This window comes from Carassius carassius, chromosome 11 (genome assembly GCF_963082965.1).
Source record: "Carassius carassius chromosome 11, fCarCar2.1, whole genome shotgun sequence".
NCBI classification, from domain to species: Eukaryota; Metazoa; Chordata; class Actinopteri; order Cypriniformes; family Cyprinidae; genus Carassius; species Carassius carassius.
Genome location: NC_081765.1, coordinates 23,413,517 through 23,439,341, shown reverse-complemented (window position 1 = coordinate 23,439,341; position 25,825 = coordinate 23,413,517). Strand labels below are relative to the sequence as shown.

The window sequence follows — 25,825 nt, the reverse complement described above, 5'->3', positions numbered from 1 at the left end:
TGTGCACCTGACCCACTTTTTTATTGTTATTGCCAAATTTTTTAATAAAAGATCATGGTAAGACGGTTGTATCTAACAATAAACAATCATAATGCCATAAAACAGTAAATAAAAAAAATCATGTTTTCATCATAGTATGAGATGCTATACAAGAAAAACATTTTTCACGTAAAATAATTGAAAAAATATTCAAGAGATGATGAGAAATGATTGGGTTTTCAAATTATAAAAAAAATGCTTTAAGGATAACACTTGGTCGCATTAGTGGAGTTAAAAATATAAAAAATTAAAATCAACAGTATTGGCTATACTACAATCACAAAATAAAAAGGCAGCCGTTTCTGAAACATGTTTTTCATTATCAAGATAATTACAAATACATTAATTAAACCTGTCACTTATGTCTTTTGCGTTTTTGGGCTTGTGTTAACTTTGTAGGTCACATGATCAACATAGCGGATGATGATATACAATTTGCATTCATTCTTCATACATACGCATTTAGGCTGTAGAGTATGTACTCTTTTAGAGCTCGTTAAGTTAGTACTTATTGAAATTAAGTGCCTAATTAAAGGGTATGCGGTTTCGAACGCATCCCGACCTCTATGATCCCGACAAAGTCTCGTTCTGAGGTCTCGCGTGGTTCTGTGTGATTTGAACAACTTCAAGTTACGCCTCCTACTTCAAGTTACGCCCACTTCAAGTTACGCCCCCGCCTTGCAGTCTGCAGACAGACCCTTCTCAGTGTGACCGCCCCTTGTGATGCGAAGAGCTTATCAGTAGATGGAAGGTTTTTTTTTTTTTTTTTAAATGGAACCGTATCAAAATGCAATTTAATTAAATGATGAATTATTATTTCACACTTAAGCCTAATATGTGATCACGTGAAATTATCATTATCTGTTTTCCCCCCTCCTGATTACACAACTGGGGCGGAAACGGTGACCCGTGCTTGAGGGATAGTAGATAGTAGCAAACGCAGTTCGACGTGCAGTCACTACTGGTTGTCTTAATCTGGTCAGTTCCCGTCTGCTTCAATGACTCGGTTATTTTGTTAATTTTTAGACTGTTGGTTTTGATGCTGGCGTCATGATGGATAATAACAAAAAGGTCTGCAGCAGCACGTCGGGACTGCAGCATCAGTCCAGAAGGTGAGGAAATTATGATAAATTCTTTCGAGAATATACAAATACACGTGTTACATTTTCAATCATCGTGTAGGCTACATGCCACGGCATCTAAACAGCATCCGATTTGGTCTTACAACAAAATAAAGTTGACTCGACGTTTAGCTTTTCGGTAAATAAAACCTAATTTGTTTGGTATAGTGAGAAAATGAGTGTATTTGCGAAATGCACTACTACGTAGAAGGATACATATCCTAATCCGCTTTGATATTTCAATGCTTAAATGCTGAAGCTTCGTTGTGCGAAGTACAAAACGAAGAGAAAAAAACCCGTTCAGCCAGTGTCTTAAATGGTTAAAATATTCAGATATGGTGAGTATTTCAGATATCCTAGCCTACATGTATTTAAAATACGTTTTTGGAATACAAAATACAAACAAAGTGAAAAATTAAACGGTTTGTAATGAAGGACTATAAATAGCCATTTATCAGGCGATTATGTATCATTAGATAAAATATTGAAAATGTTAAAGTCAGCTGTTAAAGAATGCAAAAAATGTACCATGAATCAATCAGTAAATTTGAGTTCAATGTGGGGATATTATAAGTTGTAGTTTTATTATCAATATCAGTTTTATATAGGGATGCACGATCATGATTTTTCATGGCCAATTCCGATACCGATCTTTTTACAAGCAAACTGGCCGATTCTGATACTGATTTCCGATTTTTTTTTTCTTTAAGCAACAAACAAGAAAGAAGGAAAGTATGCATAAACACAATGTTTATTTGGTATTTAATAGGCCAAACTGGCTTTTTGGGATGTCCCGATTAGGTTTTTTTGTCCTCGAGTCCGAGTCCAAGTCATTTGATTTTGAGTATCTGCCGATACCGAGTCCCGATCCGATACTTCTATAATACATAAAAAAAGAATAAAGAAGAGCGAAAAAACAGATCCAGGATGTTCAATAAATTACATTTTGAAATATATTCAAATATAAAACAGCTATTTTAAATAGGCTAGTAAAAATATTTCAAAATCTTACTGTTTTGCTGTACTTTGGATCAAATAAATGCAGGCTTGGTGAATAGAAGGGACTTCGTAAAAAAAAAAAACTAAAAAAAAACCTTAACAAGCTTACTGTTCAAAAACTTCTGACTGGTAGTATAGGCAACTTTATTTTTTCTCTAATTTCTAGATTTTAATTGGCTTAGAAATCTATAAATGCTGGACAATAACAAATAATAATGATTTGTTTATATACTACAAACACTGTTAATCACATAATAATGCAGAATAGTTTCTATACTGTAATAAATACTATGTCAATCAGCACTGCATTGTTCATACTTTATTTATCACCTGCTGGAGATGACTTGAAGAACAATTTATTGTCGTGATCGTATATTAACGTCTTCGTGTTTGCATAAGTTTCTGTTTTCCTGTGCGCACCATATGGGGTTAGAATTGTTGCTTTATTCCAAATAAATAGATTATGATCCACAAATAAATGTAACAAGATTCACAAAAATATATCAAATTCACAAATAAATGTACAGAGTTTCACAAAAAAATATAAAACTCACAAATAAATAAAATGAGATTTGCAAATAAAAATATATATATTTACAAATGTGTTTAATGTCACAAACACAACTCTACCTGGTATTTATTTGTGAACCGCTGTCTGTGCATTTGTAAATCACTGCACGCATTTGTGGATGGTTCCTGTGCATTTGTGGATTTGAAACACTTCTAGCGTCGACGTGCAGATAAATCCACAAATAAGTGGACTCCACCCACCGTTTACTCAAGCCAATCAAATAACGGCCACATTGAGCTGACCAATCGTAGCACGTTATCGCTTCAACCAATCACGTTTTCTATCTCGTCTTGCCTGATCGGCCATGTTGTGCGTACTTGTCTGTAACGTTACTTGTGGACTTGTGAAATGTCATCAGTCGCTGCCCAAGTACTGTTTCCCTTTTCAAAGTTCACATCTAGCCAAGTCCAGTTCAAATCCCCGGATGTGTTCTTGCTCCGCTCCTTTTACCGAGGATGCATGGAGAGGTGACTTGTGCGGACTTGATACGGGCCATAACCCAGAATTCAGCTCGAACCAGGTTAGCATCAATGGCGGAGGAGAAAACTCACAACTGTAAGTTATACATTTCGAAATACTATTGTTGTTTTATCACAAAATGTAACGTAGTTCTAAGAGCTTTGATGCCAGAATGTTGTTTAAACTTCAAAGCTACCGTCGAATTTTAAGGAACTATTTGAAAATTTGCTCAGACGATTTCGTTACGAGTTGAAAAGTAACCTAACCCTCGGCAAGTCCTCCAAAAAAGTAGCTAGGCCCTGTAACATTTTGTGAAATATGGGGCTGCCTGTGTTGATTCTGTAGTGGATAAACATTTGATATATTTTGCTTTGGGTATATCTAATGGGCAATTGTTTTGCCTGAGGGAAAAGTTTCCTAACTAACGTTTGCCTAACGATACTTATATCAAATGCAAACCTTATTTTAGAGTGCTCTTGTCATTTTAACCAAATAGTTTGCTTGTCTTTATTTACATTTTTTTTTTACAAATTCTTTTATAATTGTATTATTTTTCATCAACTTAAATTAAGCATTATTTTTTATCAAGGGACTGCTGAGGAAACTCGGGCCTTGATAGAGTGGCGGGCGGCCAACGAAAGGCTTTTCACCGGGAGGCGCAATTCCTCCAAAAGTTGATGGGAGTGAGTAATCTTTTTGAGTGCTTGTATAATTCCCTGCATGTCTGAAGGTTTGGAGCTAGATTTGGACAGTCTTCATCCATAAAAATGAATACGTTATTGAAGTGGAATCATGTAAATCTTTATGGTTTTGTTTTGCCTATAGGCATTTTGTTCCACTTCTGGTTTGGCCATAACTGCCAAACAGGCAAAGAAAAAATTGAATAACCTAAAAGATAAATACAAGGTAATCTGCCTGTTTCTCTACTTTCTGTTACTGAAAGAGACTTACCAAGATGTGTGTAAAGACTTTCCGGTCATATTTGAAACCTAACATAGATGCATTGGCCCTTACATTTTATTTTGTAAAATGTAGTTTACTCCGTTTACATTGTTTACTCTGAGACTGTAAAAAGAATAGTTCACCCCAAAATGAACATTCTGCCATTCACCTACAATTTTAAGTTGTTTCACACCTGTATACACTATTTATTTATTCTTTTTTTTTTTTTTTTGCTTTACACAAAGGAAGAATATTTGTAACCTAAGAGTTCTGGGGCACCACTGACATGTGTAATTTTTTGGTGCCTCAAACTGTTAGGTTACAAAAATTCTTAAGAATATCTTCCTCTGTGTAGAGCAAAAATAAAAAATGTCTAAAAGTGTGGAACAACGTGAGGTGAGAACATGACAGCATTTTGCTTTATTTCAGGAGCTTAGGGACCCACCCACAGGAAAAGGGGTAGAGGCCGGTAGTGTGACTGCTGCCACCTGGCAGTGGTACACTGCAATGGATGCTGCACTCCAGGGGCAGCACTCGAGTTGTTGCATCAAACCCACTGCCACTACAGGTGGCTCAGTCAGCACACCAGGTTCAGCCCCTTCTGTGGAAGCCAGGAGTAGCCAGCAGTCAAGAAATAGGCGACGGGACAGCCAGGCTCTTCTTTAGTTTCTAAAAGAACAGGCAGAGAGGGAAGAGGAGAGGGAGAGAGAAGCATTGGCGAGAGAAGAGGAGAGAGAGAGGGCAGCAACAGCCAGAGCAGAGACATATTTCTCTTTTAGAAAAACTTAATAAATTCTAAATTAATGTTGTATTTAATGATAAATGATTTTATATAGATTATTTGAATAAAAAAAAATAAAAATGAATGTTTCAATTTCAACCCTGGCAAATCATTGTTATAGCAACAGTGTATTCTTTATATTTACAACAAAAACACAAATAATATAAAATAATGTAATATCCAATGTCTATAGTGGTATACAATTATTTACAATCATGCAGTTAAATCTCAAGAAGAACATACCAACATTAAGAAAACGTATAAATGTATCTATACCCATCTACTTGCACATTTATTCATACCTATCTTTCTAATTAATGTCATAGCTATTTCAACTGTTTATGTTGCTCTTTTAATGAACATGACAACATCTGGAAAGGTTTACTGTCTAGATGTAGTACTGTTCAGTTAGACACCCAGGCAGTTCCACGGGAGAAGAAAGCTGCGCAGCCAGACGTCCTCGGAGATGGTTCCCTGATAGGTCCCTCTCACCCACTGCTGCATTCTCACCATCCTCGCTGTCTTTTTGTCCTTGGCTTTCCTCCTCCTCCTCCAAGAGATCACCTCCCATCACACAGATGTTGTGGAGGATACAACAGGCACCAATCACCTTTGGGGCGAACAGTGGCCTGATCTCTAGGGCCCGCAAGAAAATTGCACGCCAGTGAGTTTTTAACATCCCAAAAGTGCGCTCGATGATGTTCCGTGCTTGTGCATAATGCCTGTTGTATCGGGCTTCAACTTGGCCTGTTAATCAAAAATCGTGTAGAAAATGTGTAGTGTATTGCAAATTCATAACAGTAAAAATTTGGTTTATCGTGTGTGTGTGTCTGTCTGTCTGACATAAAAAAAGTGTTCTTACTTGCGACAGGCTGGCGGTATGGGGTCATGATTGCAATAGGATGCTGCAAGCAAGGGTATCCCCCATCTCCCAAAAGATAGTATCCAGCTGGTGAATACAAAGCCTGCTGGTACATTGGTGATCTGCGCAGCACAAGGGCATCCTGTACAGAGCCTGGATTGCCAATATACACATCTATAAATATGCCTTTAGCATCACAGGTGCCCTGTAGAATGATGGAAGGGAAGATCTTTCTATTTATGTAGCATCTTTTTTGTGGCATTGCAGGAGGAACAATCCTGATGTGGCACCAGCAGCACAGCGGAATGCCTCATGGCCAGCAAGGCCCCCCACCTCATCCATTTCCTCTGCTTTTGGAAAATGAATAATTTTGTGGAGGATGGTCATCATCTCCTCCACAACATTGTGAACAGTCCTACAAACTGTTGAAAGTGGCATGCTGAAGTCATCTGATGTGACCCTGTAGGATGCTCCACAGGCAAGCCAATAAACCGTAACAAGTACTTCAATTTCACGGCTCCATCCATGGGCTTTTTGACGGGGCAGCATCTGTACCAGCATGTTGATGCTGTTCCTGGAGAGCCTGAAAGCTGCCTTTAAATCCTCTCCAGAAAAAAACTTGACCAGGATTGGTACCTGGTCATTGATCTGTGAATACCTGCGAGTGGGACTTTGTTCCTGTTAAAATATATAGATAATATATTAAGAATGTTTTTACTTTTGTTGTATTATGTATTTGTTATATGTATTGCTTTTAAAAAGTTGTTACTATATGTACTGTCGTTGCATTGTATTTATTATATTTTTGGATTTAATATAAGCTATATACTCAGTTGTTTTAAGGATTTTGTCTAAAATTTACTAAAATCTGCCATAATTAAATCTCCCTCTAACATTTGCTCTTTTCGTGAAGTATTTCTTTATACTCTATTTCGGTTTCATTCATTTATTGATAAGCTCTAGCACAACATTCATCCCAGAGTCTAAAAGTTGTAGCCTATATGATTATTATAGATATTAAATTGTCCTGTTTGTGTTAATGCAGTAATATGATGTGCACCTAGCTATATAAAGATGATAAACTATAAACTTATTTGAGCACCACAAAGACAAATAAAAGGTGTGTGAAGTGTAAGCTAGTTAATTTAAATGTTATCAACTGTCAAACCTATTGTACTTGTCAGTTTATTTGGTATACTGAAAAATCTAATGTTGTCTCATTACATCCCTGCAATAGTTTACATAACTTTTTGTGAGATAGTACTTTGTAGTCTGTTGATAGGGTGCCTATATGATACATTATAATAAATTTTTATTATGACTTTTCATTTGGATATACCTAACTAAGTCCACATAAGTATATGGGCAGTTTATGAAGAAAGAATAATTAGAAAAACGTACAATGCTAGAGAGACATGCTAATATGGCACGTCTCTTCGCCATCCTCCGTTGCATCCTGGCTTTTCTTTGAAGGATTTGTCTCCTCCGTTCGGCAGCCTCCTCTTCAGCATCTTGATAAATAGCAATTGCAATGGCAATCCTAAGCTGTTCCATTTTGATTTACACTTATTTACAATTGATTTACACTTTTCAACCGTATTATTTAAATTGTAGCTGAGTGGGTTTATTGCTAGATTGTTCTTAATGAAAAGAGGCAGTTGTTTCCACATATTTTATTTATTTTGAACGACGTAAATATAATCACAGTATTAATGTTACCTGAACCACATATTAATGTTTAATAGTTTTTAAAATAAAAAAGAGACAGTCGTTTAATATTATATTCAATTTCATTATAAATATAAAGTGAAAATAATCAGAGTAGGTAAATATTAGTTTTTTAATACTAATATATTTAATATATTGAAAATAAAAAAGAAGTTAATTCAAGTAAAACATGCATGCTGAGTGAAGCTATCAAGTACGCTGCCGTTCCATTTGTAGAATGACTGGACTCGCGTCCTCCCGTCCTCGAGAGTTCGTTCTTCTGAGTCCAACTTGGCATGTCCAAACTCGGAAGGACGGAAGTCCAGACTCTGCGAACTTGGTATTGAGAAATGCCCTGACTGTCTGTTGTTGGTCTCAAGTTCGGTGTCTATTCCCGCAGTTCCCCTGGCTGTAAGCCAAAACGTGATTGGTTGAAGCGATAACGTGCTACGATTGGTCAGCTCAATGTGGCCGTTATTTGATTGGCTTGAGTAAACGGTGGGTGGAGTCCACTTATTTGTGGATTTATCTGCACGTCGACGCTAGAAGTGTTTCAAATCCACAAATGCACAGGAACCGATCCACAAATGCGTGCAGTGATTTACAAATGCACAGACAGCGGTTCACAAATAAATACCAGGTAGAGTTGTGTTTGTGACATTAAACACATTTGTAAATATATTTTTTTTTATTTGCAAATCTCATTTTATTTATTTGTGAGTTTTAAATTTTTTTGTGAAACTCTTTATATTCATTTGTGAATTTGATATATTTTTGTGAATCTCGTTACATTTATTTGTGGATCATAATCTATTTATTTGGAATAATGCAACAATTCTAACCCCATAGCACCACATCATAGCTGGACGCTTTTGTCCATATTAGGAATTTCCTGATATCAGCGCGAGAGTGCGCTTCGAGTATGAATGAGACACACACTGCATGAGAGTTTAGCGCTCTGTGATGTTCATCTCGCTGTATCCTGAGTCCAAATGAAATATCAGGTCATGCGCAAACTATCATGTCTCTTTGAGTTTGGATCTATATTTATTCACACCAGCTCTTGAAAACAAAGGGATGTCATGCCGCACGCGTCGCTGTTTCTGTGTGGAGTCAAAAGGGTCTAACTCTGTGCCACCGCATAACAAAAGATGTGTTAAAAATTAATGAGAAATAGAGCCCGACCAATATGGATTTTTGGGGGCCGATGCCGATATTAACTCGAAAAGAGCAGATTTATAAGCCGATATTTTGATTTTAAAAATAATCTGGATATTAGACCCATTTCCTATAAACTGCACTTACACAACATTCAATAGCAAAATATCTGCCTGTTCTATGTATGTGGGCTGTATAAACCATTTTCCAGAATGGACTATGTTAAAAAAAAAAGCCTTAGATTACAGTCTCAATGACTAAACAATTGCACATCAAAAGTATATATTTTTTAATGATCAAAAAACAGTCTGGTTTTAAACATTTAACACTTTTACTTTCTTCCAGTTGAAGCTGGTTTTAACAGTCTGTGTGTGTACTGTAAATAAATTATAATACTAAAGTTAAAGTATTTGCAGAAGTAGTCCCACACTTTGCTGCTACAGCATTCACCTTTTTCAGCCATCTGTAGGCAGAAAGAGAGACAGAGAAAGAATAAGCATGTGTATTAATAATATCACCATGTATCATTACTCATGTCATCATTAGAATTATAATAATAATAAACTGGGATCTCCTACATAGGCAAAAATGAGAAATATATATATATTTTTTTATTTGTCAAGTAATAGGTGTTACCTACTTATATTTAACAATATTATTTCAACATGTTCCTGTTATGTCTGTAAAGCTGCTTTGAAACAATATGTAAAAAAAAAAAAAAAAAAGCGCTTGTTCAGCTCACATTTATTTACATGTCCCCTCTGGTTTAATCATTTTTGACGCACCTACTGTAGTTACTGTAACTACACTATATTTGCTCTCACAGAACATCGTCTTGCCTACTATTACCGGAAGATTACGGAATCAATTCGAAGTTGAATGGTTAACGTTAGTGTCATGAACACACCGCTGTCAATTTTGAGAAGAACCACCTTCAAACAAGTTAATAGCAAGCATTTAAGGGGCCTGCTAAAAAGGAAGCTATATTAGCGTTAGAGTAACGTAACCAGCCTGAATTCACCAAATTGTTCTCTGGACCTGAGGGTAGCCTCTTCTTCCTTGCTTCTCTCTTAATTCTCATCAGCAGGACTAGCGCTATCGCTCGCTTCTTACAACGGGACAGATACATGTTTGCTGCTGACCGAAAGGTGGAGGAACAAACTATGAAAGAGCTCCCGCTAAACGTTTTTAAAACCCCGCCTACGCCATAGCGCAGCGCAAATCGCGTTGTATCTGAAGGGCAACGCTGAACCCAGCGGCAAGCGCCGTGCATACCGCGTCCTGTGTGAAAGGCCCAATTACGCGGTCATTATGTGGGAAACACACCGCAATAGAATAATAATAAGTTAAACGCTAACGTTATAGTTTGACCTCCTATTAACGTTCGCGCTCTTCCACTGATAAACATGGTATTAGCTTTGTGGCTAATCTAATATAGCAATGCATTAGCGGCTGTAAGTGATGTTACAGAATATTTAGAAGTGATAATGATATGACCGTTAGCTAGAACTACCACACAGTTTTTATATACAGGGTATGAACTAAATCTACAATCATTTCACATGACGAACGACAGACTCACCGTCAAAACAGTAAGTTTCATCTCCGTGGCTTGGCTAATCGCTTTCTTCTGTAGTGAATTTCTGGCGCTGTTGTTAACTCTGGAGCTGCAGAGCTCCCTCTGGTGGGCACACTATGCAACACTCATAACATGAGTGAAGCATGAGACTCTGTTTCTCATGTTTCATCGGCCGTTATAAATGCCAATGCCGATTTAAATGCAATTAGCTTATATCAGCCGATAATATCGGCCGGCCGATATATCGGTCGGGCTCTAGTCTGAAAACACGCGATCGGGCCCGATTTCCGATCACGTGATCGGATCTGGACATCCCTACTTTTGGCTATTGAAAACAATAACCATAACCATCTGAAATTAACGGCAGTAACTGCACAGTTAGTAGCCTACATTCCATACAAACATAGATGGTACAGACATCAGCATTTAGCTTTTGTTTTTGAATTGGGTTGAAACTAGAGAACTGGCCTTAAATTAAAAGATTAACTGTAACCATGTGAAATTAAAGGCAGTAACTGCATAGTTCTACAATCCAAACACAATCAACACACATTCATTAAGATGTTTCTTAATCAGCATTCAGTATTTTAGTTTTTAAATTTGGTTATAAAAATTTAAGAAAGGCCTTTACCAGTGAGACTAAATAAAAGTATGCTATATAAATACATTATTATACATTGTTCCAAAATGTTAAAATCAAGTAATGTTGGTGCGAATAAAACAAAGATGCAAAGTCTTTCATTCATCCAATTAATTAAATGGGTATTTTTATATCCTAATGATATTGAAAACGTATGACTGAATTGAAGGAAAGTGAATATTTGCCTATTTTAGTGTATTAAATGGAATAATACTACTATAACGAGACAACTAAAGAATCTTATTTGAAAAGAGACATGGCCATTGTATAAATGTATCATCTACAAAAGTCATTTTGCTTGGAACATTGTCATTGCCACTTTTGGCTATATTGTAAAAAATAAATAAAAAAACAATAAGAAATATATATATATATATATATATATATATATATATACACATACACACAGGTCCTTCTCAAAAAATTAGCATATTGTTATAAAGTTCATTATTTTCCATAATGTAATGATAAAAATTTAACTTTCATATATTTTAGATTCATTGCACACCAACTGAAATATTTCAGGTCTTTTATTGTTTTAATACTGATGATTTTGGCATACAGCTCATGAAAACCCAAAATTCCTATCTCAAAAAATTAGCATATCATGAAAAGGTTCTCTAAACGAGCTATTAACCTAATCATCTGAATCAACTAATTAACTCTAAACACCTGCAAAAGATTCCTGAGGCTTTTAAAAACTCCCAGCCTGGTTCATTACTCAAAACCGCAATCATGGGTAAGACTGCCGACCTGACTGCTGTCCAGAAGGCCATCATTGACACCCTCAAGCGAGAGGGTAAGACACAGAAAGAAATTTTTGAATGAATAGGCTGTTCCCAGAGTGCTGTATCAAGGCACCTTAGTGGGAAGTCTGTGGGAAGGAAAAAGTGTGGCAAAAAACGCTGCACAACGAGAAGAGGTGACCGGACCCTGAAGAAGATTGTGGAGAAGGACCGATTCCAGACCTTGGGGGACCTGTGGAAGCAGTGGACTGAGTCTGGAGTAGAAACATCCAGAGCCACCGTGCACAGGCGTGTGCAGGAAATGGGTTTTAGACTAGCAGCACTTGACTGTTGCTCAGTGGTCCAAAGTACTTTTTTCGGATGAAAGCAAATTTTGCATGTCTTGCGGAAATCAAGGTGCCAGAGTCTGGAGGACGACGGGAGAAGGAAATGCCAAAATGCCTGAAGTCAAGTACCCACAGTGTCAAGTACCCACAGTCAGTGATGGTCTGGGGTGCCATGTCAGCTGCTGGTGTTGGTCCACTGTGTTTTATCAAGGGCAGGGTCAATGCAGCTAGTTATCAGGAGATTTTGGAGCACTTCATGCTTCCATCTGCTGAAAAGCTTTATGGGGATGAAGATTTCGTTTTTCAGCATGACCTGGCACCTGCTCACAGTGCCAAAACCACTGGTAAATGGTTTACTGACCATGGGATTACTGTGCTCAATTGGCCTGCCAACTCTCCTGACCTGAACCCCATAGAGAATCTGTGGGATATTGTGAAAAGAAAGTTGAGAGACGCAAGACCCAACACTCTGGATGAGCTTAAGGACGCTATCGAAGCATCCTGGGCCTCCATAACACCTCAGCAGTGCCACAGGCTGATTGCCTCCATGCCACGCCGCATTGAAGCAGTCATTTCTGCAAAAGGATTCCCGACCAAGTATTGAGTGCATAACTGAACATAATTATTTGAAGGTTGACTTTTTTTGTATTAAAAACACTTTTCTTTTATTGGTCGGATGAAATATGCTATTTTTTTGAGATAGGAATTTTGGGTTTTCATGAGTTGTATGCCAAAATCATCAGTATTAAAACAATAAAAGACCTGAAATATTTCAGTTGGTGTGCAATGGATCTAAAATATATGAAAGTTTAATTTTTATCATTACATTATGGAAAATAATTAACTTTATCACAATATGCTAATTCTTTGAGAAGGGCCTGTATATATATATATACACACACAAGGGAGCTATCAGAAAGAAAAATATTTTCAACAAAATAAGCTGCATTGTTTCTTTACCTTCTATGGGTAGTTATAAATGTATTCTCATGCCTTTGATGCCTTAAATATTTGGGAATCTTAAGATATACTCCCATTAATCCCATAGCAAACCTCTCATATTAATTCTATTATAGGGTATCTACAGAGGTCACCCTGTATCAAAACCAGTGGGAGAATTTTGCGGGGATTTTGTATTGTTATAATTATATATTTAAATTATTATTTAGACGTCTTTAAATTAAGGATCTACTCTTTACTACAGTATTTAATCGAAAATATTATAAAATAATCAAAGACATGAGAAGACATTTACTTACAAATGCCTACATAGGGTAAATGAATGAATTTTTAATTTTCCTAAGCTGTAAGTCATAATCATCAGAATGGGCTCCAAGCAAAGAAATGTAGGGCGGGGCTTCGGTAATTGATTGGATCATTGGAAGATGGGCGTTGCCGTTGAGAGCTCCATGAACCACGTGACCGCATGGCGGCGAAATCAAAGCTTGTCGCAACGGTTTCTCAACGGCTCTGACAGAAGCAGAGCGCGAATCCAGTGGAAGAGTCAGGTCAGTTTAACGTTGAAAGAGAGCGAGGTAAGATGGAAATTTGCAAAATGCAAATGTTTTAATATTAGTCACCAGCTAGTTACCAGTAGCTCGCTGCCTGATTAAGTTAGAGGTAACGTTAACTTGCCAAGATGGGACTATAGCCCCCCCTAAAATGACTAACGTTACTCCGCCCCCCTAAAATGTTGCGATTAGCTCCATAAACTGTTTACGAATTCGTGATCTCCTCAGTCTGCTTTACATTTCTTAATGAAAACGGCTGCAGACTTCGATCGCTCCTCCCCATCTTTCAGCGCTTTATTTTTTTTCAATTTGCAGACAGACCGCGGCGGCGCAGAGCTAGAAACCGAGGATAAAGCGGCTTTCCCACAGGCTTGCGCCGTGCGAGGGCTTTTGTTGCTGCGCTGACGAAAGCGTATGGGGTTAGAATTGTTGCATTATTCCAAATAAATAGATTATGATCCACAAATAAATGTAACGAGATTCACAAAAATATATCAAATTCACAAATGAATATAAAGAGTTTCACAAAAAAAATTAAAACTCACAAATAAATAAAATGAGATTTGCAAATAAAAAAAAATATATTTACAAATGTGTTTAATGTCACAAACACAACTCTACCTGGTATTTATTTGTGAACCGCTGTCTGTGCATTTGTAAATCACTGCATGCATTTGTGGATCGGTTCCTGTGCATTTGTGGATTTGAAACACTTCTAGCGTCGACGTGCAGATAAATCCACAAATAAGTGGACTCCACCCACCGTTTACTCAAGCCAATCAAATAACGGCCACATTGAGCTGACCAATCGTAGCACGTTATCGCTTCAACCAATCACGTTTTGGCTTACAGCCAGGGGAACTGCGGGAATAGACACCGAACTTGAGACCAACAACAGACAGTCAGGGCATTTCTCAATACCAAGTTCGCAGAGTCTGGACTTCCGTCCTTCCGAGTTTGGACATGCCAAGTTGGACTCAGAAGAACGAACTCTCGAGGACGGGAGGACGCGAGTCCAGTCATTCTACAAATGGAACGGCAGCGTACTTGATAGCTTCACTCAGCATGCATGTTTTACTTGAATTAACTTCTTTTTTATTTTCAATATATTAAATATATTAGTATTAAAAAACTAATATTTACCTACTCTGATTATTTTCACTTTATATTTATAATGAAATTGAATATAATATTAAACGACTGTCTCTTTTTTATTTTAAAAACTATTAAACATTAATATGTGGTTCAGGTAACATTAATACTGTGATTATATTTACGTCGTTCAAAATAAATAAAATATATGGAAACAACTGCCTCTTTTCATTAAGAACAATCTAGCAATAAACCCACTCAGCTACAATTTAAATAATACGGTTGAAAAGTGTAAATCAATTGTAAATAAGTGTAAATCAAAATGGAACAGCTTAGGATTGCCATTGCAATTGCTATTTATCAAGATGCTGAAGAGGAGGCTGCCGAACGGAGGAGACGAATCCTTCAAAGAAAAGCCAGGATGCAGCGGAGGATGGCGAAGAGACGTGCCATATTAGCATGTCTCTCTAGCATTGTACGTTTTTCTAATGATTCTTTCTTCATAAACTGCCCATATACTTATGTGGACTTAGTTAGGTATATCCAAATGAAAAGTCATAATAAAAATTTATTATAATGTATCATATAGGCACCCTATCAACAGACTACAAAGTACTATCTCACAAAAAGTTATGTAAACTATTGCAGGGATGTAATGAGACAACATTAGATTTTTCAGTATACCAAATAAACTGACAAGAACAATAGGTTTGACAGTTGATAACATTTAAATTAACTAGCTTACACTTCACACACCTTTTATTTGTCTTTGTGGTGCTCAAATAAGTTTATAGTTTATCATCTTTATATAGCTAGGTGCACATCATATTACTGCATTAACACAAACAGGACAATTTAATATCTATAATAATCATATAGGCTACAACTTTTAGACTCTGGGATGAATGTTGTGCTAGAGCTTATCAATAAATGAATGAAACCGAAATAGAGTATAAAGAAATACTTCACGAAAAGAGCAAATGTTAGAGGGAGATTTAATTATGGCAGATTTTAGTAAATTTTAGACAAAATCCTTAAAACAACTGAGTATATAGCTTATATTAAATCCAAAAATATAATAAATACAATGCAACGACAGTACATATAGTAACAACTTTTTAAAAGCAATACATATAACAAATACATAATACAACAAAAGTAAAAACATTCTTAATATATTATCTATATATTTTAACAGGAACAAAGTCCCACTCGCAGGTATTCACAGATCAATGACCAGGTACCAATCCTGGTCAAGTTTTTTTCTGGAGAGGATTTAAAGCCAGCTTTCAGGCTCTCCAGGAACAGCATCAACATGCTGGTACAGATGCTGCCCCGTCAAAAAGCCCATGGATGGAGCCGTGAAATTGAAGTACTTGTTACGGTTTATTGGCTTGCCTGTTGAGCATCCTACAGGGTCACATCAGATGACTTCAGCATGCCACTTTCAACAGTTTGTAGGACTGTTCACAATGTTGTGGAGGAGATGATGACCATCCTCCACAAAATTATTCATTTTCCAAAAGCAGAGGAAATGGATGAGGTGGGGGGCCTTGCTGGCCATGAGGCATTCCGCTGTGCTGCTGGTGCCACATCAGGATTGTTCCTCCTGCAATGCCACAAAAAAGATGCTACATAAATAGAAAGATCTTCCCTTCCATCATTCTACAGGGCACCTGTGATGCTAAAGGCATATTTATAGATGTGTATATTGGCAATCCAGGCTCTGTACAGGATGCCCTTGTGCTGCACAGATCACCAATGTACCAGCAGGCTTTGTATTCACCAGCTGGATACTATCTTTTGGGAGATGGGGGATACCCTTGCTTGCAGCATCCTATTGCAATCATGACCCCATACCGCCAGCCTGTCGCAAGTAAGAACACTTTTTTATGTCAGACAGACAGACACACACACACGATAAACCAAATTTTTACTGTTATGAATTTGCAATACACTACACATTTTCTACACGATTTTTGATTAACAGGCCAAGTTGAAGCCCGATACAACAGGCATTATGCACAAGCACGGAACATCATCGAGCGCACTTTTGGGATGTTAAAAACTCACTGGCGTGCAATTTTCTTGCGGGCCCTAGAGATCAGGCCACTGTTCGCCCCAAAGGTGATTGGTGCCTGTTGTATCCTCCACAACATCTGTGTGATGGGAGGTGATCTCTTGGAGGAGGAGGAGGAAAGCCAAGGACAAGAAGACAGCGAGGATGGTGAGAATGCAGCAGTGGGTGAGAGGGACCTATCAGGGAACCATCTCCGAGGACGTCTGGCTGCTCAGCTTTCTTCTCCCGTGGAACTGCCTGGGTGTCTAACTGAACAGTACTACATCTAGACAGTAAACCTTTCCAGATGTTGTCATGTTCATTAAAAGAGCAACATAAACAGTTGAAATAGCTATGACATTAATTAGAAAGATAGGTATGAATAAATGTGCAAGTAGATGGGTATAGATACATTTATACGTTTTCTTAATGTTGGTATGTTCTTCTTGAGATTTAACTGCATGATTGTAAATAATTGTATACCACTATAGACATTGGATATTACATTATTTTATATTATTTGTGTTTTTGTTGTAAATATAAAGAATACACTGTTGCTATAACAATGATTTGCCAGGGTTGAAATTGAAACATTCATTTTTATTTTTTTTTATTCAAATAATCTATATAAAATCATTTATCATTAAATACAACATTAATTTAGAATTTATTAAGTTTTTCTAAAAGAGAAATATGTCTCTGCTCTGGCTGTTGCTGCCCTCTCTCTCTCCTCTTCTCTCGCCAATGCTTCTCTCTCCCTCTCCTCTTCCCTCTCTGCCTGTTCTTTTAGAAACTAAAGAAGAGCCTGGCTGTCCCGTCGCCTCTTTCTTGACTGCTGGCTACTCCTGGCTTCCACAGAAGGGGCTGAACCTGGTGTGCTGACTGAGCCACCTGTAGTGGCAGTGGGTTTGATGCAACAACTCGAGTGCTGCCCCTGGAGTGCAGCATCCATTGCAGTGTACCACTGCCAGGTGGCAGCAGTCACACTACCGGCCTCTACCCCTTTTCCTGTGGGTGGGTCCCTAAGCTCCTGAAATAAAGCAAAATGCTGTCATGTTCTCACCTCACGTTGTTCCACACTTTTAGACATTTTTTATTTTTGCTCTACACAGAGGAAGATATTCTTAAGAATTTTTGTAACCTAACAGTTTGAGGCACCAAAAAATTACACATGTCAGTGGTGCCCCAGAACTCTTAGGTTACAAATATTCTTCCTTTGTGTAAAGCAAAAAAAAAAAAAAAAAGAATAAATAAATAGTGTATACAGGTGTGAAACAACTTAAAATTGTAGGTGAATGGCAGAATGTTCATTTTGGGGTGAACTATTCTTTTTACAGTCTCAGAGTAAACAATGTAAACGGAGTAAACTACATTTTACAAAATAAAATGTAAGGGCCAATGCATCTATGTTAGGTTTCAAATATGACCGGAAAGTCTTTACACACATCTTGGTAAGCCTCTTTCAGTAACAGAAAGTAGAGAAACAGGCAGATTACCTTGTATTTATCTTTTAGGTTATTCAATTTTTTCTTTGCCTGTTTGGCAGTTATGGCCAAACCAGAAGTGGAACAAAATGCCTATAGGCAAAACAAACCCATAAAGATTTACATGATTCCACTTCAATAACGTATTCATTCTTATGGATGAAGACTGTCCAAATCTAGCTCCAAACCTTCAGACATGCAGGGAATTATACAAGCACTCAAAATGAATACTCACTCCCATCAACTTTTGGAGGAATTGCGCCTCCCGGTGAAAAGCCTTTCGTTGGCCGCCCGCCACTCTATCAAGGCCCGAGTTTCCTCAGCAGTCCCTTGATAAAAAATAATGCTTAATTTAAGTTGATGAAAAATAATACAATTATAAAAGAATTTGTAAAAAAAATGTAAATAAAGACAAGCAAACTATTTGGTTAAAATGACAAGAGCACTCTAAAATAAGGTTTGCATTTGATATAAGTATCGTTAGGCAAACGTTAGTTAGGAAACTTTTCCCTCAGGCAAAACAATTGCCCATTAGATATACCCAAAGCAAAATATATCAAATGTTTATCCACTACAGAATTAACACAGGCAGCCCCATATTTTACAAAATGTTACAGGGCCTAGCTACTTTTTAGGAGGACTTGCCGAGGGTTAGGCTACTTTTCAACTCGTAAAGAAATCGTCTGAGCAAATTTTCAAATAGTTCCTTAAAATTCGACGGTAGCTTTGAAGTTTAAACAACATTCTGGCATCAAAGCTCTTAGAACTACGTTACATTTTGTGATAAAACAACAATAGTATTTCGAAATGTATAACTTACAGTTGTGAGTTTTCTCCTCCGCCATTGATGCTAACCTGGTTCGAGCTGAATTCTGGGTTATGGCCCGTATCAAGTCCGCACAAGTCACCTCTCCATGCATCCTCGGTAAAAGGAGCGGAGCAAGAACACATCCGGGGATTTGAACTGGACTTGGCTAGATGTGAACTTTGAAAAGGGAAACAGTACTTGGGCAGCGACTGATGACATTTCACAAGTCCACAAGTAACGTTACAGACAAGTACGCACAACATGGCCGATCAGGCAAGACGCCCCCCCGGATTTAAGCCAAAACGTGATTGGTTGAAGCGATAACGTGCTACGATTGGTCAGCTCAATGTGGCCGTTATTTGATTGGCTTGAGTAAACGGTGGGTGGAGTCCACTTATTTGTGGATTTATCTGCACGTCGACGCTAGAAGTGTTTCAAATCCACAAATGCACAGGAACCGATCCACAAATGCGTGCAGTGATTTACAAATGCACAGACAGCGGTTCACAAATAAATACCAGGTAGAGTTGTGTTTGTGACATTAAACACATTTGTAAATATATTTTTATTTTATTTGCAAATCTCATTTTATTTATTTGTGAGTTTTATATTTTTTTGTGAAACTCTGTACATTTATTTGTGAATTTGATATATTTTTGTGAATCTTGTTACATTTATTTGTGGATCATAATCTATTTATTTGGAATAAAGCAACAATTCTAACCCCATAAAAGCGCGCATGCCTCGGAAAGTTCCAAATAGTGCAATTTTTAAGGCGTGTTTAAAGATAGATTGTTATAATATCTGCATCTGTGCAGTTTTGTTCTGTAATAAAGTTTACAAAATATCAATCGGTTCTCCGTCTACTGTAGCTTAAGTTTTCGCTGCGTTCACACAGGTGTTTCCTTCAGTGAAAATGGAGCACATTTGAAAGCATACTTTTTAAAACGACCATGTTGCCATTTTCATTTGAGGTTTGGGTAACACTTTAGAATAGGTTAACACCTATTAGTTTTATGCATGCTTATTTGCATGCATAATACTAGATTATTAGCCATGTATTAGTGCTAATTAAGAACATATTAATGCTGCTGTCAAACTGTGGATTTACAAATTAAATAAGTCTGACATATTTTTGTTGAGACAAATGCAAAATCAGACCAGATTTTTGTTGTAAATCTTAATCGGTTGATGGAAAATAGCCTACCTTGTTATCAGATGTATGTAGAACTGTTTATGGAGCAGATAAGTTTAAATTTATCATTCTGACTCATCCTTTTATTAGAAAAAAAAATAATAATAAAGGCTGATATATTATAATTTTCTTTTTTAAAATGGTCAAACTTTTATTTGAACATGTAGTACATGTCAGTAGATACTAGATAACATGTTATTTTTGTTAGTTTAAAATGTGGCCATGATTTTTTAAATGTTTTATTTCACTGTTTAGGCCAATAAAAAGTGCATAGTGCTGCTAATTTTATTTGTTGGCCTTTGTCATAAAATTGGTAAAATTATTTCAGTGTGTGTAACAGTACTTTTTTAATATTTCCAGCACATTTGAACAAAGGCGTGTATAGCAGTTTGGATTGATACATTATTTAAGAGATTTAAGTACTTTAGAACATTGGTAGCTCTTAGCCTCTTTCATTTTTAAAAAGTAGCTCCTGAATGAAATCAGGTTGGAGACCCCTGATGTAGCCTATATTATATATCTATATCTAAGAGAGCAACTTCTTGTTTGAATGTAACGTGATTATGCAGTTCATTGTAAATGTATTTGAATACTGCTGTTTACATGTTATTTTGTTCTGATCTGTTTTAGCATGCAGTAATGGCCAGCCATGATCTCTTGTAGTGCTGGACAGGAGGATGACAGGGAAAGGAAACCATGGAGAAATACCTTTCCAAATATGTCCCATTCTTCACTCTGCTGGCTCTTTCAGGACTCTTATTCCTGCTGTGGAATATCACCTCATTAGAAGTGAGTAAAAGCAAAGTCCCTTTCAAGCAAAGTTTGTTCACTCTGCTGCCATATTTGCAACACCTCTGTGCAGCTATTTCAGACATCCAAGACCATGTCCTATCTAAATGAATGGGGCAATCCTAAAATCGCAAAAACTGTGCATGTACAGTCATAAGTGCGAGTCTCAGGTTTCAAGGGGAACCGGAGCTTCTAATGGCAGCTGCAGTAACACAATGACTTTACAGATTGGCGATTGGCGGTTTTATTCAGAAGGCCATTCATAAGTAATAGGAGTAAACCTAATAGGAGTATTGTATGTCTGTAGACTTTGGTAAAAGTCAGAGAATTGTGTCACAGCAGCTTCACAGTGATGAACAGGAGAATAACAGAAGTTCTGGAAACTCAAAGGTGCACGAAAAATAATATTTGAATTGTGATCACAATTTTTGCTTTCTCAATTTATTAAGCAAAATCAGTCTTCAGTATTTGCTGGTTATTTATACTGAAAAATTTTACATTTTCATTTTACATTTGTGTCATCTTGCAATTGTAGCAAGTCTATACAAGCGTTCATGGTTGCGGTTGCCAGATGTCAAGTGTTTAAATCACCCAATCAGAGCTTTTCTCTTAAATGGAAATATTTTCCAAAAAAAAAAAAAAAAGGGCCAGCCATGATCCACTAATTTATTGTTCTAGTTAATGAAGAATAAATCGGTAATTCATCTTATTTTTGCAATGTGGAAATATTTCATATTTTCTTCATTTGTGCAAGTTTTACTAATGCATGTAATATTTTAATATCTCATGATCATGCACTTGTTTTTGAAGGTTAAATTAATAACACAGATTAATCTCGCCCTCTGAACCCTACAGACATTCTCATGCTTCTCTGTACTGAAATTTCACATTAAATCTTCTGTTTTTTTCTTTTGTAGAGCTGGAACTGTCAGACAGTATCTACCTTCTATCAGCTTCAGAATGGCATCCAATCAGTCTTGAAGACCTCTGAATTTTTACTACCGGTGGAGTTTAACTACTCCTTCTGTGCCCACCTTGGCCAGGAGCCCACTGTAGATGAAGCCAGGGAGGAGAACTATCTTCTTAAATCCATTGCCTGGCCAGAGCCATCGGTCCAAGGACTGCCATTACGTCAAAGTAGCGATCCTGCACAGAGCTATTATACAATCCAAGACCCTGGAGATCTGCAGGTGGGTGGGCAGCTTGTGGTGAAGGTACAGATGCATAACTTCTTGGATCAGCCCAAACAATATGGAGGAGACTTCCTAGTTGCGCGACTTCACACACCAGAACTGGCAGCAGGTGTGGTTGGCCAGGTACACGACCACAACAAAGGAAACTACACTGTATTTTTTCCTCTGCTTTGGGCAGGTGTTGCCCAGGTGGAACTGACAATGATTCACTCCAGCGAAGCTGTGATGGTCCTCAGGCGATTGAGAGAGGAACAGTCGGACCGAGTGTTCTTCAAGAGCCTTTTCCGCTCAGGGTACCTTTCTGAGACCACTTTGTGTAACATGTGTCTGCCACACAAACAGCAGCCACTTTGCAACTACACAGACCCCCAGACCGGAGAACCCTGGTTCTGTTATAAGCCCAAGATGTTAGACTGTGATACACGGATTAACCACTCAAAAGGAGGGTATAAGAAACACCTTCTCACTGTTTTTGAGTCACAGTTCTTCCAAAGGTGAGTGAGAAGTTAAAAGTGGTTGAGAGATACTGTTTATTTTTATTGGCCAATGCCCACATCTGCTGTGCACAGAATGCAAATACATTTTGAATTCTTAAGTTTAATGGTGAACATACATCTCTTTTCTACTTCTTGAATGACACTTACCTTTTTTTTCTTCTAGTGGAGTAAATATAAAAATTCCAATACTTTCTGCAGGGGTGGACAATGTGACGGTTCAGCCTGCTAAAGGTATTGTGGCACATGTAATATTATATTTACACTTCCATTCAAAAGTTATGGGTGGGTAAGATTTTTTAAAAGTTTTTAAAAAGGAAATCTCTTAGGCTCACCAAAGCTGCTTTTATTTAATCGAAAACACAGTTCAGTCAAGACCATTTTGGGAATAAAACATACAAATTGTATTATTGTTGATTCATAAGTTATCTTTGTCTGTATATGGGGGGTTTTGCTTTGCAATAAATTATTATAAATTATTATAGTCTGCGGTTAACCTCCCAAGGTACCATCAACAAGACATTAATACAACAACTGTGGCTGTCCACATGATACAAAATAAGTTTGCTATTGATTGAAAATTATTTATAAGGGGTGACAATTAATAGAGACCATGATGTTCGAGGACTGCTTGCTCTAGTCTTTCCTCTCCTCCTTCAAGCCTGTATCCGTGGGCGGGGCTAAATAGGCAGTGATTTAGTGCTCAAGGAACATTACTTATTATTATCAGTGTTGGAAAAAGTTGTGCTGCTTAATAATTTTGTGGAAACCATGATATCCTTTTGTAAAAATGTTAAATGTGTTAACATGTTATTGTAATTCAATTTAATTTCATGCTGAATAAAAGTTTTGTTTTATTGTCAAATCTTACTGACCTGAAAAATTGGAAAGGTTTATCATTTTAAGTATATAAGAATAGTATTTAGGTTTAAGTTCGAAGTTCTCATCAGCATTTTTTCTTCTTAAATGGCGAGCTGTCTAGTTTGGAATTAAACAACAACACTTCCTCATTTTCATTTTTTTCCTTTCCTCTTTCCTTCCAGTACGAACCAATGGGATGCACCTTGAATTCACTCCTTCAGGGTACTACTACCAGGGATCATGGAGGCCATTGAGTGGACTCGTCATGCGTCAGTTTAATGCCTCTTCAGTCATAACACAGTGTCTTCAAGGGAAAATGGTGTACATGTATGGAGACTCCACTGTGCGACAGTGGTACGAGTATCTCATTGCCCATGTTCCAGGTCAGTAATATTTTTGGAACTCTTTTTAAAGTTGCTGTATTGATTTTAATTTTTTTGTCTTTTTTATTACTGTCTTTAACCACATCTTCAAAAATGTTTTAGCCAAACCCAATGTCAACAAACCATAGCATAACAAAATTCACATGGAAAGCTTTTCTGATTAGTTGGCAGGGATGCAAAATACAGCATCTTTCGGCAGAAAATATTGTTTTAGAAAAATGGTTATCCGTGTAGATTTAGTCATTTTTTACCAAATGGGGGTCTGTGAGGAGTGACAGGGAAAGAAAGACAATTCAGGCCTTTTGAGTTGTTAAAAAAGCAAAACAGAAGAGCTCCCAGCTTCAGTGCTAAAAGCACAGCATTGTGTTCTTTCACAAATGAGCACGTGATTCAGTGTTTTCAGTGTTTCAGAGCAACTCAGTTCATACTAAATGATGCTCCACACAATCTCAGGTGCTGCGCTTATACCATGGTCATTTGTCAGAAATTACGAATTATAACTCTTAATGATGTTGGCAGCGCAATATTTAACCGTAAGGCTAAAAATGCATTTATGGCTCTTTAGCTGTAGCATTCTGCCCGCTTCAAATCAGATACAGAGATTAAATAGTGCAGTAAGATCACATAAAAAAATCTCGAGAGGGTGGGGTTGATAGTTGCTTCCTTTGCTCCCGTTAACAAACGTTGGTTTTCACAAGACTCAGCGGCGCATGCGCAAAGCTGACCTCATAGATCATCCTTCTGGAACTGCTTCGTTTACAACTGTGAGTGCAAGCTAGATTAAAATGATTATATTACGTTTTGAATATGGATATTTTTCTACAGAAGGCATTTGTTCACACCCTGGGGCCATGTTAGACACTTTTTTTTTTTAATGGATGCGCTTTATATTAAACTTATCATGGAAATAATTATAAATAATAATAAAAATAATTAACATTATTATAGTATACTCTTATTAAATAGGTTCCATAAAAAGTCCAATGTGAATGTGGATTGAAACTACTGAAGTAGAGATATTTTTTTGTAGTCTAGGGTGAGTTTTTCCTTATATCTTCATGCCAAATATGTATTTTAAACACTTTATTCCTGAGTGGGCATGGATCTATTGTCTTTTCCTGATTCTCATCTACATCTCACCCTCTGTTTTATCGCACAATATTATAGAGTTTAAGGAATTCAACTTTCATAGCCCGAAGAATGTTGGCCCGTACATGGCAGTGGACAGCAACCACAACATACTGTTGAGATACCGTTGCCACGGGCCACCGATCCGCTTCACATCTGTGTCCTCGGCTGAGATGCACTATATCTCAAATGAGCTGGATGACTTACGAGGGGGCTCAGACACGGTGGTTGTGATTAGCATCTGGGGGCATTTTAGCACTTTCCCAGTACAAGTGTACATGCGGCGCCTGCGCCATATCCGCAGGGCAGTGATCCGACTGCTGAACCGAGAACCAACGACTTTGGTGTTGATCCGCACAGCCAACCTCCAGAAACTGGACCCAGAGTCCAGCTTGTTCAACAGCGACTGGTTCTCCCAACAGCTTGATGCAGTGCTCCGAGCCATGTTTAAGCATCTGAACGTCCATCTGGTGGATGCCTGGGAGATGACACTCGCCCACCATCACCCTCATCAGCTACACCCTCCACCTGACATTATATCAAACATGGTTAATTTCATTCTTTCGCACATCTGCCCAGTGAAGAGAAAGAAAAAGCAGGGCTAAACATCTCAACCAGTATTTGTGGGTTAGGAACTGGTGAGACTTAACGTTAATCATCAATTTGTTTATTTATTTATTTTAGCTAAAACAATTTTACTATTTTCCTAAAGAGAATAGATAATTCCCCCATAAAATATTTACAATTATATAGCACTTATAATTATTGATTTTACATTAGATTTTATCTTAAATGATTTTAGTATGGTGCTTTTTTTTAAGCTTATTGGAAACAAATGGATGAGGTTTTGTTCTTTTATAATTATTTATGCTTGTACTCTACTACACACAGGTGAGTT

At 37.3% G+C, this 25,825-nt stretch overlaps 1 protein-coding gene across 5 annotated transcripts; it reads left to right on the top strand.

Annotated features, from left to right (window-relative positions):
• The first annotated feature begins 1,027 nt into the window (after positions 1–1,027).
• LOC132153051 (NXPE family member 3-like) lies at positions 1,028–25,584 on the top strand. 5 transcript variants are annotated; one of them, XM_059562194.1, is made up of 8 exons: positions 1,028–1,151; positions 13,235–13,438; positions 20,028–20,104; positions 20,710–20,868; positions 21,786–22,555; positions 22,722–22,789; positions 23,599–23,799; positions 24,967–25,584. In XM_059562194.1, the coding sequence occupies exons 4-8, from the start codon at positions 20,776–20,778 to the stop codon at positions 25,530–25,532; spliced, it is 1,698 nt and encodes a 565-aa protein (XP_059418177.1). In that variant the 5' UTR covers positions 1,028–1,151; positions 13,235–13,438; positions 20,028–20,104; positions 20,710–20,775; the 3' UTR covers positions 25,533–25,584. The 5 variants fall into 5 exon arrangements, with proteins under 5 accessions (XP_059418177.1, XP_059418178.1, XP_059418179.1 ...); XM_059562192.1 differs by having other exon boundaries at positions 1,034–1,151; positions 13,268–13,438; XM_059562195.1 differs by lacking the exon at positions 13,235–13,438.
• Positions 25,585–25,825: the final 241 nt, after the last annotated feature.

Bases quoted from the DNA above. Each gene is read 5' to 3' on its own strand.
- LOC132153051 (XM_059562196.1), top strand. From the start codon at position 20,776: ATGGAGAAATACCTTTCCAAATATGTCCCATTCTTCACTCTGCTGGCT. The intron at 20,869-21,785 runs GTGAGTAAAAGC...TTTCTTTTGTAG, and splicing joins GGAATATCACCTCATTAGAA to AGCTGGAACTGTCAGACAGT. The intron at 22,556-22,721 runs GTGAGTGAGAAG...TTTTTCTTCTAG, and splicing joins GAGTCACAGTTCTTCCAAAG to TGGAGTAAATATAAAAATTC.